A 14,333-nucleotide genomic window follows, 5' to 3' on the forward strand; every position below is an offset into this window, starting at 1 on the left:
ATTATTAAGCTAGTGGGAAGTTAAACTAAGATAATTTTATTTCTGATATAGACACACATTAGTACTGCTTCAAATTGCATCTGAAATATCCGGCTCAGATCATCTCTACAACTTTCTGTTCTGCTGAAGCGTGTTGACACATGCCTATAAGACCAGTGTTCTGGAGAGCTGAGAGCTGGAGGATTGCAAATTTGAGGCCTGTTTCAGTCCCATATTTTTCAACCTTTAGCGAGACCTTGTCTCAAAATAAATAAAATAAAAGGGCTAGGGATGTAATCCAGTGGTAAAGCACCCCTGAGTATAATCCCTGGTATTGAACAAGCAAAAAAACAACTTTCTTATCTGAACACCTTTGCTTCCACTGGAAGATATTTTTTTTCTTTGAGACAGTGGAATAAATTAGGGGAGATTTCCTTTTGTACACATGTGAATTTTACTCTTCATCTTAACGTGGATTACGTGGAAACCTGCCTGATTTTCTAGAATAATTGTGTGAGTTCTTTAAGTAGTCATATCATTATTTGAATTCATTCAACCATCAACTCTCTTTGGCATCTCTGAATCTGTGTCATTCAAAAAAAGCTAAGGAGTTATTAGCCATGACATGGCTTTCTTTACAATGCTAACTAATCATGAGTCCAACATATATTATCACATCAGGGCTTTTATTTTCTTCAGTAGTGTGATTTTCAGCAAAGGTAGTAGGCATCTATGATATGAGCAAATTGGAGAATGCACACAATTCAAATTATAAGGGAAATTCTTGTATGCCAATCATTTTATTTCAGGCATATATAGGTTTATTGAGCTTGGTGAAAAACCTGGTATAGTAAACATTCAAACATGACTTTATGAAAGATCATCTACTGTGTGGTGCCATGATTCATAAAATATGGTTCTCTTTTGGTAGTACTGATGAGAAGGAAATTCTGTATACTGAAGAAGGAAAAGGTGTTTGCTTTAGTTAATACAGATAAAATATGCTACATACATGAATTCAAGGGTGATTCTATGACAAACTAACAAGATAAGGAAGAGGAAAGTGGAGTGAGTTCACATTTCATGGCACGAAAGTGTGATAGAGTCTAGGTTTGAGACTGAACTGCATGGGCCACATTCCCTGTTGATGACTCCTCTCAAGTTGATGATTGTAAAAACCTACATTTTATAAAGAAGTAGCTACAGTGTGGAGTGAAGCAAAAGTCTCTTGGTGTACCTTTGAGAAATTTCTGGAGAGGATATCAGAAAAGACTTTATAATAGGCCATCAATGAGATCCAAAGGAGATGGAACTGGATTATAAAGAATTGAAATTGTACTAAGCGTATGAGCTTGGGAATTTACTGGGCACTATAGACTTCCTGTCTAGATGACTCTAATTTTGTGTTATAACCTAAGTGTTCTTTTGAGTACACATAATAGCTTAAATTATTAGTGTTTTAAATTCAGAAGAATGATACATTGGTTTCAGCTAGAGTTATCAGCGCACAAGAGTCTAGTTCATTGGAAAATTTATATGCATTTTAGGAACCAGTAGATTATTTCATCAGTGAAGTTCTAACTGTACACCTTTTTTAGCTAGTGACTTGGAATGAATTTTGATGATTTGCGTAGAGAAGCAATATAATAACTGTGTTCTGACAGGTTGGCTAGGAAGTACTATGTAGAAATTTCAGGACAAATGGGAAGTAGGGAGAGGGAGACCAGTCATTAGACTTACAGTGATCTGACTTGCTATCCCTTCTATAATGATCAAGGCATGACTTGGCAGACACTTGGACCAGGGAATGGCAAGGAAGTGGGAGAAGTGCTAGAACTTGGTAATTTTGAATATGTGTAATAACAATCATTAAAATTTATATTGTATTTATCTGGCAATATGTGTATTCTTTTATGGTATCATTTCATCACAACCATTTTAAGAAGTATAGGTTCTAATCCAATTATAAGTTGAATAATTTTCTTAAGCTCTCATAGTTAACAATTATCAGAACTAAAATTTAAACCTTGAATCTGAACTCAAGCCACACAGAGGATATGGGCTTATCAGAGGCTAAAATAAAAAGTGATGTTAATATTTCTAGATAGAACAAAGATGCCCATGAGGAGACTGGATTAATGTTGGTCTTTGGCATAATATAATGCAAACTTTCTCTTTTTCCTTTTTGTCTTTTTTTTTAGTGAGACTTCATGACAGCATATCGGAAGAGGGCTTCCATTACTTGGTGTTTGATTTGTAAGTACTTATTTTATGGTGAGCCTTTTTTTTTGGCTATTATTTTAATTGAACAAGGTTTTTATTATTATACAGTTCAAATTAATGGCTACTATAATATTTTTAAACATTTTTCAAATAACATTCAGCTCTAATTCTTTTGAAAAGAGGTGACTACCCAGTGGAATTTTATTTAAATTAATCTTCATAAGTGAAAGTTTAAAGTCTTTCCCTTTGCATTTTCTATTGTGATATCACATGTAGTTTTCGGTTTTACCTTGGGGTACAAAACTAGCGGACAAGAGCAAAATTTTCAATTGATTTTTAAAAAAGTGTTTTTGGAATTTATCAAATGTTAAAAAAGAAGACTCAGGGAAGAAACTAGGATTATCAAGGTTGATTTAAGTTAATCAGGATTTTAAAACTAAGGTTATAACAATAAGGATAAAGGGAAAATATTGATTCCTGGAAGAATAAGGTTAAACAGGTCACACATTTTAACTGACTGGTAGGAGTTTAATAAGAACACACTTTTTGAAAATCAGTTTGTGATTCTATTTATCAAGAGAATTAAAAATGTCCATATCATTTGGCATAGTAATTTCACTTCGAGACTAGTACATACAAAATATAACCTAAATCCAGGTCAAGTTTTATGTGAAAGATGTTCATTGATTCTATCCTCTAAAGGAGGGAGGAACAGAAAAGAAATGAGACAAATTAATAACAGAAATAAGTGTATAATTATAGTACATTCGTTCAATGGACTGCTGTCTAACATTTTAATGTGATACTCGCAGGAGTTTTGGGTTACAGCTAAGAAAAATTATTTCAAATAATATGAGTCTATATCAGTGTTATTTCTCTCTGGATGTGTAAAATATTTTTCCTTTGTCCTTGGTTTTCAGATGTTTGACTATTATGTGTGTTGGCATGATGCATTTCTTAAGAATTTATATTTGAGTTTAACCTCTTAAATATGGATTTATGACTGCAAAACTTTTTATACATTGCCTTCTTGAATACTTACTTTCTCAACACAACTTCTTTGTCCTTACTTTTAAAACTCTGATGAAATGAAAGTTGAATTTTTTTTTTTTTTTTATTGTCGTAGTCTCATAGATTTCTGAGGCTCTGTCCATGTGTCTCTCCTGGTATACTTTCCTCTATTTGTTCAGATTGGATCATTTATGTTGTTCTTTCTTCAAGTTTGACTGAATCATTCTTCTGTTTTTTTTCCATTCTGCTATTGAAACTATCTATTCAGATTTTTTATTTCAGTTATTATATTTTTTAGTTCTATAATAATTTCCTTTTGGTTCTTCTTTGCTAATACTTTTTTTCCCCATTTGTTTCAACTGTGTTCATGGTTGCTCATGAAAGCTATCTTTTTCTTCTTATTTTTCTTCTTTTTTTCAAAAATGCTAAGGATTTAACCCAGAGTCTCACACATACTAAGGAAGCACTCTCCACTGGGCAATAATCTTAGCCCTATGAAAGCATTTTTATTTGGCTGATTTAAAATCCTTGTCAGATAATTCCAATAGTATTGCCATCTTGGTTTTGTAGTCTACTGATTGTCTTCTCATTCAAATTTAGATTTCCTGATTCTTTGAGTGATTTTGGATTATATACTGGACATTTGAGCATTATTTTATGGAATTCTATATTTAATTAAATCTTCTTTTTAGAAAGCCTTTTCTGATTCCACATCAGCAGGATTAAAGAGGTGTTACCTTATCACTGATTCATAATGGTGACACCCACGTAGTTCCCTACTCTGCTTCCACTAACACCCCTGGGGTGTGTCTCCTTATAGCAGAGGAATTGTTTGTTTGCTTAACCACTAAGCAACATACCCAGCCCTTTTAAATTTTTTTTTTTTAATTTTATTTTATTTTTTTTTTTATTTTAGGACAGGGTTTCACTAAGTTACTCAGGGCCTTGCTAAGTTAGTGAGGCTGGATTTGAACTCTGATGATCCTCCTGTCTCAGTCTCCTGAGCCACTGTTTATATAGGCATGCACCACCATGCCCAGCCTTGTTAGTTCTTAATAGATTTAATCACTCAGATATCCTTTATTAGTAAATCAAGGTATACTGTTGTAAACTGAGATATGTACTTCAGGCTGTGATGAATGTTGGATTGAAAACACTTATGCTAATTCTCACTACCTGAGTACTATAGTCTGAATTTGGTTTGATCACAGCTCTGTCTGGGTAGGAACAACTATCTTTTTTATGTCATTTCCCGGGAGCATGTGAATTAGAATAACAAAAGAGAGATTAACAAGATAAAGCATACTAAATTTTTATTAATATTTTTTTCTGCGGAAGTTAATAGAAAAGAAGTGAAACTCAAAGAAGCAGTTAGATTCAGGGACTTATATACACTTTTATTGAAGGAACAAACATGGACTTCAAAAGCCTAAACAATAGAGAAATGCTAGATGCTGTGATGGATGCCAGTACTTCCAGTTGCTTAGGAGGATGAGGCAGGATGATCACAAGTTTGGAGCCAGCCTGGGCAACTTAGTGAGACCCTGTCTCAAAAGAAAATAAAAAGGGTTGGGAATGTAGTTCAGTGGTAGAGCACTTGCCTAGCATATTGAGGCTTTCGGTTCAAATCCTAGTACAGAGAAGAAAGAAGGAAAAAAGGAAAGTAGGGAGAGAGGGAAGGAAGGAAGGAAGGTAGGTCGCTTTATATATAAATTCATCTTGCTATCAAATCCATGTTCTGTGAAAGTCCTCCTCACTGGTACAGGGATGTGGGGTCGTGTAGAGAGGGGATGCCTTCCTCAGAGAGAAATTTGTTTCCTGATAAGGCAGATAAGGGGCAGCCAGAGAACTCTTCAGCAATTGTTGATTCTCAGTTACCTCTAGCTCTAAATAATCCCTATGCCAAAGTGGCATATATGGGGTGACATATTCTGATTCTCTTCTGCTGCAAGAAGCACTGCAGTATTAGGTCAAATGCTCTGCCATGCCCCTTTCCTACAGTCATCAAATGATTTATATCTATCCTTTGTACTTTATGGATTTCTATATTTCTTACTAAATTAAGGGAATATTAAGAATTACATAGTAGAATGTATTTTCTTATGCATGATTTTTCAATTTCAATATAATTGGTGAAGAATGTATAAAGAAAGTAGTTTACATGAAAGCAAAATAATACAATGAATTATGTCTATAGCAATGATGATTGTTTGTGGTAAGTGTGAAGAGACCTCTAAGGTTAAAATTTTACATAAAACCATGGTAATTTGAAATATACTAAGTCAGGCAGCTGAATCTTTGTATCTAGAATGAAGAGCTCAGACCCCTCTTAAATTATTTTTTAGTAAAGTTTAAGATGTGGGTTTCTGTAGTTCTTTTCAAAATGCTTTGTCAGTAAATGATTAGTGACCTGGTTAAACACAGTCCAATCCGACACCTAGCCTTAGTTGAAAAGCAATGTTTAAAGAACTGATTTTTAACAGTTACAAAGAGAGTATAACCTATATAAATATATTATTCCTCAAAATTCTGTCATCAAGTAAGAGGGCCTCTAAGTAGTTCTAGAAAAACAAATATTTTAAATATAGTTTAGAAAATGATGGTCTTAAAGAATGAAATACTCATATGGGAAAATCAGAAGATACTTAGCCAATCAGTTTCAAGATAAAGCATCTACTTGAATTCCTAAAGAAGGAATGTGCCCTGTGCTCCTCATTCTGAACTGGTTTTGGCAGTGTGGTACTTGTGCATACTTTCCCCTGGAACGTCAGCTATTCTGAATCTAATGGGAAGTTCTATTTTTATTAGGTGCATTTAGTCCTCTTCTAATGGAATACTTTTCACTTTGTAAAAACCAAAACAAAGAAGGACATGAGTTCTATGGAAAAAAAAAATAGTTTCTTCTTGCTGTTTTAAAGGTTTATATTTTATTCAGGTATTTCACTACCATTTCCAACTAGATAGTGTTTATTCTACTTTTTTTTGCAAATAGAGTTGGAATCAGTGGGAAAGGCCTTCATGAAAGCAAAGACATCTTCACTGAACTGCCCTGCCTTGTTGAATCACCCTAGGGTTTATGTCTAGCGGGGGATGTGAATTTATCTGAAAACTAAGGAAAGGCCAGAAAGTCCAGAAATGGAGTGAGATCATAGTCCCAAAGGAAGAAGCCTTCAGGCAAACTTTTGGCCTTTGGCAGGTGAGGCAGATCCTATTTATTTCAAGGGCTGATGAGAAATAATGCTTTGACAAGGCAGTTACCTGAATATATATGTGTTGGCATGGAAAACCCATTTTCCCGCTGCACATCTTAGGATCATTGGGTGGGGTCCTGTAAATTAGACTGAAAGAAGAAGGTTTAGAGAGAGAGAGAGAGAGAGAGAGAGAGAGAGAGAGAGAGAGAGAGAAAACAAACAAAACACAGAAGTATATTAACATGTGCATCATATACATCACATACAGGAGTCATCCAAAGGAGTCAGTGAGAACTAGGGCTTATCTAGCATCTTAACAAAAGAAGGATACATTTTTAGGGATGTGTCAAAACAAAGGAAAAGTTTACTGGCAGAAAATTATGGAAAGGTCACTATAAGAGGGGAACCAATAGAAGATGAGGGCTGGTGTTAGTAAGCGATGTCCTGTAGATTCCTGAGGTGCAAGGTCTAGGTTTTCCTTAGTGATCAAAATATGTTCTCACTAGGTGGGACAACTTGACAAATTTATGTCCTTCTTTCGGGCAAAAAGGGAAGACAGAGACTTCTCAGTATACACTTTTTTCTCAGTTGCCTTCATCTAAAAATGATTCTTATGAAACAGTGGCATATTTTGGGGTGGTATGTTTTGCCATCCTTCACTGGTGACATGCATTTCAGAATCTGCATGTCAGAGATCTGTACTATGTGTATATTGATTGAGTACATATAATGAGATATAGATTTATCACAGCACTCTCTAAGCAATAGGGTAAATGTATAAGAGAATGGCACAGGTTGGACTCATGTAATCTCCATAGGGAACTAATGTAGGTAGGTTAGAATAAGGTTTATTTAAAAGTGTGCTGAAAATGACAACTTAATTCTCAACCTCAAAGATACCCAGGGCTACCCATTTAACAGTATCGTTTCCCTAAGTCCATTTTTCTTACCTATTAGATGTCTGTGGGACTAGATGAAAAACGTGTCAGACATCTTTCACATCCTTTTTGTTTTGTGAGGCCAGGCTGCTGTTCTCATCAGTTTGAGGTTTCTGATAGCATTAATGGAGCTCCTGATGTCATTTCTTAAGATTTCTTAAGACTCCATTAGAGAAAAATGCCTTTATTATATCTAATGTACAAAAGACCATTTTTCCCCTAGCATAAACACCTCTTGGTACATGAAGTACTTCCTTTTTTTCTCTGTTTTAAAGTGTCTGTGTTCATATCCCCAGATTAGAAATTTTCATCAAATATATAACTGGTGTTACTAAACGCTTTAGGAAAAAAGCAGGGATGTTCAGCATTTTAAAATAACTCATTTTGAAAAATACAGAAAGGAATACTTTAAGAGAATGTGATGTGTTGTATCTCACTTCCCCATTTTATCATATTTATATTGGCCTGGTCCTTATTATTAGGAAAGTATTTATTTTGCATATGGAATTATAATATTAAAAATACCCTTTCAAACCACATCCCTTTGTACTAGGGAGCTGATACTTTTATTAGTAATATCATGAATAAAGAGTAAGTCAAGGGAAGAAGCTCCATGATTGAGTGTTTCCCTTGCATTATATGCATAAGGTCTGGGTTCAATCCCCAGTACTATTTAAAATAAAAGAAGTAAGTGAAGCACCATCCACATTTCAGACTACATAGTTCGGAAAGTAGGCTAGATGATTTTTAAAAGTTCATGGTATAAGCCTAATACATAAAAGCTCAAAGAGTTACACAGGAGTTTGGGAGAGATAGTTAACATTCATTCATTCAGGACTGTGAGGAAACAGAAGAGAAATGGTGGCAGACATAGTCTTTTCCTTGGAAATATTCCTTCTTTCAACAAATACATACTTAGGATTCACTTAGTCTGCCAGGCACTGCAGATAAACTGATTGAAAGGAAGGGAAACAATCATTTCTACCTTTAAAAAACACCAAAAAGTGATCTTACACCCATGATGCTAATGGCTTTCTTTCATCTACTAGTATATTTTGTTGCATGGCCAACAAGTTGACAATATTTACAAAACACACAGAGATGATTTGCTGATGTGGATCCCCACCCCATTACTGTTTTCATTTTACTGAATACCTTTTATGTATTATTCACAACAAATTTTATCCTACTTGACACCTACCTAGCATAATATTTCATTTGATGTGTATCACTGTAACAGTGTGTATTCCAAGCAGTTTAAAAATATTTTCTCATTCAGATCAAAATATGAAGACGTAATATTGAAAGTTAATTGTCCTATCAGTGTATTGTTAAACAGAACTTGAGAACAAGTCCATAGCTTAAACTTCTGTTGAAAAAATTGAAGAATAAATCAATAAATTACAATTTAGTACAACTACGTTGTGCTGATATTGTGCTGTGCCCATGGGTTGAAGCAAAGAAAGATTTAGAGTAGAGGTGGATAGCCTATCTAGAAGTTACTGAAGAAATAATAATAGTAAAAAAAAATAGAAAAAAGAAAAAGAAAGAAAGAAAAGCCTGACATGGTGGTGCACACCTAGAATCCCAGCTACTGGGGAGGATCAAGCAGCAGGATCGCAAATTGGGAGCCAACCTGGGAAATTTAGCAAACTTCTCTCTTAAGATGAAAAATAAAAAGGCTGAGAATGTAGCTTAGCAGTGGAGAGCCCCTGGCTCAATCCTTGGTAACTAACACACACATGAACTAAAACATAATCCCTTGGAAAATACATTTTAGAACAAAGGTAAGCCTATGAATTTTGTTTTTAGTTGGCAATTTCTGTGCAAGAAACAATTGTATTTAAAATGAAGTAACAAGGCTGTTATTTAAAATATCTGTAAATATATTGCATTTCTTGTTTGTTTTTAGAAAGCAACTGTTTGAATCTAAACATCTGGGGTATTTTAAAAATGGAATTTAATGTTCATTATAATGATGATCCATGAATGTAGAACTCTAGTAAATCTCTGGTGGAAAAAAAAAAGGGTTTCACTATTGATATGATGGATTACATTTATTAATATTTCAAATGTTGAACCACCTTGTATACCTGAAATAAATCTGACTCATTAGTGGTGTATAATTCTTTAATTATATTGGTGGAATCAATTTGCTAATATGGAGGATTTTTACATCTATAATCATGCATGATACGGTCTATACTTTTCCTTTCTTACAATGTCTTTATCTGGTTTTGGTATTAGGGTAATTCATAGAAAATGTTAGAATGTTTTCACTTTGCATCTATTTTCTGGATCAATTTTAGAATATTAGTCTTTTTTTCTTCGTGTAGTTATTACTGGTTTGAGAGAATTCACCAGTGAACACATTTGGAACTAGTGTTTTCTGTTTTAGAATGTTATGAATTATTGTTTCAATTTTCTTAACTGGAATAGGCCTGTATTCATTATCTATTTTTTCTTGTATAAGTTTTGGAACACTGTGTCTTTCAATATATTGATTCATTTTATAAAGGCTATAAAACTTTTGGACATAGACTTCTTCATAATATTCTTTTATTATGCTTTTGATATCTATGAGATATATAATATATACTGAAGTTCTTTTATTTGTATTCTTTTTCTTTTCTTTTTTTTCCCCCTTACAAAATTTTCTGATCTTTTCCAAGGAATAGATTTTGGTTTTGTTAACTTTTCTCTCTTGATTTCCTGTTGTCAGTTTCATTGATTTGTACTTTAATTTTTATTATTTGTCTATTTAGTTTAGATTTAGTTAGTCCTTCTTTTTCTGTTTTCTGAAGTGAAATCTTAAATTAATTTCAGATCTTCTATCTCTACAAACATATGCATTAAACTATAAATTTCCCTCTAAGACTGCTTTTGCTGCATCTGACATATATTGATAAGTTCTATTTTTGCTTTTAGCTTAAATTACTTTTATATTGCTCTTGAGATTTCCTTTTTGGTTCATGTGTTATTTAGAAATTTGTTATTGAATGTCTAAGTGTATCATATTTCCCAGCTATCTTTTGGTTATTGATTTGTATTTCATTCAATTGTGGTTTTAGAGAAGACTTTGTATGATTTCCATTATTTTAGATTTGTTTAGGTATGTTTTATGGTTCCAAATTGGTATATCTTAGTGAATGTTTCATATGAGTTTCAGGAGAATGTGTAATCTTCTATTGTTGTTAAAACAGTCTATAAATGTCAGTTGCATGCAGTTGATTGATCATGCTGTAGAATTCAACTCTGTCCTTACTGATATTCTTCTGCCTGATGGATCTTTATAGAGAAGTATAAAAATCTCCAACACTAATAGTGGATTCAGCCAGATGCAGTGGCACACGCCTGTAATCCCAGTGGCTCAGGAAGCTGAGGCAGGAGGATTTCGAGTTCAAAGCCAGCCTCAACTGGCAGTAAGCAACTCAGTGAGACTCTTTCACTAAATAAAAATACAAAATAGGGCTGGGGATGTGGCTCAATGGTCGAGTGCCTTGAGTTGGATCCCTGGTATCCGCCCCACCGAAGTAGTGAATTTATCTTCTTCTTTTTAAGTTCTGTCAGGTTTTTTCCCTCACCTATTTTAACACTCTGTTTTTCATCACACACACATTAAGTGTTGTTTTATCTTCTTGGAATATTAACATCCTTACCATGATGAAGTGTGCCTCTCTTTATCTCTGATAACTTTCCTCAATCTGTCTGAAATCAGTAGAACTGGTTCTTTTAATTAGTGTAAGCATGGTATACCTTTTTCCACCTCTTTACTTGTAATTTATATGCATCTGATATTTAAAGCAGATTTATTGTAGACACCACAAACTTGGATTCTTGATTTTTATCCACTCTGAAAATCTGGTATTTACCCCATTTACTATTTTTTTTTTTAATTGAGGATTAAACCCAGGGCCTCATGCATGCTAGGAAGTGCTCTGCCACTGAGCTACATCCCCAGCTCTTTTTATTATTGTTATTTCTCATTTTCAGACAGGGCTTCACTACCTTGCCCAGGGCTGACCTTGAACTGGCAATTCTCCCAAGTAGCTGGGATTACAAGTGTGGGCCACCACTCCTGACACCTTTCTCTCTTTCTTTTCTTTTGCTGTCTCACTAGACCTTTTCTAGTTGTCCCACATTTATTGGGTCTTCTGTTCTGATTTTTTTTTCAGTCACTTTTTTTTTCCTTCTTTTCAGTTTTGGAAATTCCTATTGTCATATCTTCAAACTTAGAGATTTTTTTTTTCTCAGCCATGTCCATCTTATTAAAGGTCCTATCAAAAGCATTCTTCATTATTATGTTATAGCATTTTTGATATTTAACATTTCTTATTGATCATGTCTTGGAATTTTCATTTCTCTGCTTATATCCCTCATCTGTTCTTGCATGGTGTCTACTTTTTCTTTTAAAATGCTTAGTATTTTATCATAGTTTTTATTTTTTTATTTTTTTAAATTCCTGATCCAACAATTCCAACATTCCTGTGTATCTGACCCTGGCTCAGATACTTGTTCAGACTCTTCAAACTGTGTTTTTTACCTTTTAGTATGCTTTGTAATTTTTTTTTTAAAGGTAGACATGATGTACTAGACAAAAGGAACTGTGGTAACCAGGCTTTCAGTAATGTTGAGGTAAGGTGTGGGGAGAGAGGAGGCATTCTGTGCTCCTAAGATTAGATCTTCTTGTTGTGCTGAGCTTAATCCTCTAAACTGTGATTGTCATCAGCGATTATCCAGCACAGCTGTATAGAGTTGAATATTTTCATCTCTCCAGGTTTGTTAGACTCTGATAAAAGCACAGCAGGTTAGATTCTTGTAAAATAATCTCTCCTGAGGGTAGTCCATTTTATGATAAACAGAGTACTTTGCCATATTTCAAAATAGTTCCTTTCCCTCTCCCATTGCTGGAAGCAGGAGTGGATTCCACCCCTCCCCCTAGTGTTTACTGTGAAGACCTGATACAACTTCTGGAGGTTGCTTTAGTGGGGATAGGTTTGAATGTGTTCTCCAAGGATTCATGTTTTGAAACTTAATCTTGATTATGAGTTACTAAGAAGGTAGAAAGAAGCCAGACATGGTGGAATGTAACCCCAGCTACTTGGGAGTCTGAAACAGGAGGTTTGTAAGTTTGAGGCCAGCTTCAGTAACTTGGTGAGAGCCTAGATCAAAATAAAAAATCAAAAGGATAGAGATGTAACTCAAAATGGGTCACTTGCTAGCATGTGTGAAGCCCTGGTTTAATGACCAGTTCTGGGGGGAAGGGAGAGAAGGAAAGAAAGAAAGGAAGAAGAAAAGAAGAAGAATACATGAATGAGAAGAAGAAGACAGAACCACTTAATCCAACTATGGTGTTCAGAGGTGGTACCTTTGGGAGGCAATTAGGATTGGCTATGGTCATAAATGTGGAACTCTCATGACTGAATACGGAGGGCTTTTTATAAAGAGAGTCCAGAAGATACATATACATGAGCTCCCTGCCTCTTGCCATGTGATACCCTTTGCCATATCAGAATTGTGCCAGTAAAATGTCGTCACTAAATGAAAGCCCTTGTACCTCCAAAACTGAACTAGATAAACCTCTTTACTTTATAAAGTTATCCAGATTCGGGGATTTTGTTATATAGTAATGAAAATGCATTAGAACATAGATAAAATTCACAAACATGTGGTGTGGGGGGACCCCTAATATTGGATTGTTCTGAAGTTTTTATTTCTAAATCTGTCCAAAATGATCCTTTGATGAATTGGAAATTCATTAAAGTGCATGTTTTCCTGTCTCTTACTGGTTCTGAGGAGGTATCTGTACATCTGTTCTGAGGAAGTATCTGCTCTGGTCCTCCTACCTTACTTTCAATTTGGGGAGCTGTGGTTTCCATTGTAACCTCATCTCTTTGGTAGATCTAAGAAGAGCTGTTAAATTTCCAGTTTCTTCACCTTTTGCTGATCATTATTGCAGAGCAATGGCCTCTAAGATCCTTATGTACTGGATGAAACTGGAAGTCCTTGAAATTTTTTTAATCTTAAATTTAAAACATGTAAATTTAAAAACATGTAAATTGTTTTGATTTTAAAATACAAGCAAGGCATACGTATTTATTAGCTGTAGATCAGAAATCAAGATGAAGTTTGAACTTTTTAAGACATGTTTTAAGATACTTGGAAGTATAACCTGTATTTTTCTCACAAACTGTAGGTAGCTAAACTGACAGAACAGGTACTTTGAGTATTTATCAGAAGACAACTGAAACTAATCAGATCTTTAATCATGTTTCATTCAAATGTGTTACCCAAAGTCATTAAAAAGATCTACTACGTACGTGTTTTGTGCTACCATATTTTGAAGGTACAATTTTCTCAAAAAAGTTAATTAAATGGAAAACCAATGGATGCTTATTAAATTATTGCCTTAATTCTGTTTGGCTTCTGGGTCAGATGGTTTTCCTTGAAAAAGGTTGGAATTGCTATCCTGAGTATTCTTTGTCATTTTGGAGACAGCGTCTGTGGACTGTCAGTGACATTCTGCTATGAAAGAGAATCTGGAAAAGTTACAATTTAAAAGGTGCTGGACTAAGTTTAGCAGTCAGCTTCTTCAGTATGTGATGATATTTTTTGCCATGTTCTCATCCATTTCATCTCCCGGCTTGGACTTTGTAGGCAGGAAGCCCAACTCCCACTTGATCCCTGCTTACTTTTCACTTTTACTTGAGACACCAGACTTGGCAGGTTCTGATATTGGCTTGCAGTTAATTCCACCCTTAACACACACACACACACACACACACACACACACACACACACACACACACCTCTTTCCAAGTACTTTAGTGCTTTAGACATTCTCTGCAAATAGATCTGCTCTTATAATACATTCATTCAATGGATAGTGATCAAGTGCTAATTGTATGTGAAGCACTTTGCTAAATACTGGAAATAAAACCATGAATAAGGTATCCTACCTGTCTATAAGGAGCTTCAGAGCCTACGCAGG

At 34.6% G+C, this 14,333-nt stretch overlaps 1 protein-coding gene across 10 annotated transcripts in view; it reads left to right on the forward strand.

The window, feature by feature from the left end:
* Positions 1 to 14,333, forward strand: part of CAMK2D (calcium/calmodulin dependent protein kinase II delta) — a 306,210-nt gene that overhangs the window by 150,275 nt on the left and 141,602 nt on the right. For all 10 annotated transcript variants that reach the window (XM_081303165.1, XM_081303167.1, XM_081303164.1 and 7 more), the window contains exon 4: positions 2,181 to 2,235. In XM_081303165.1, coding sequence (XP_081159291.1) covers positions 2,181 to 2,235 — 55 coding nt within the window. The remainder of the gene's footprint in view (positions 1 to 2,180; positions 2,236 to 14,333) is intronic.

This window comes from Spermophilus citellus (genome assembly GCF_964194105.1).
Source record: "Spermophilus citellus genome assembly, chromosome: 8".
Lineage (NCBI taxonomy): Eukaryota > Metazoa > Chordata > Mammalia > Rodentia > Sciuridae > Spermophilus > Spermophilus citellus.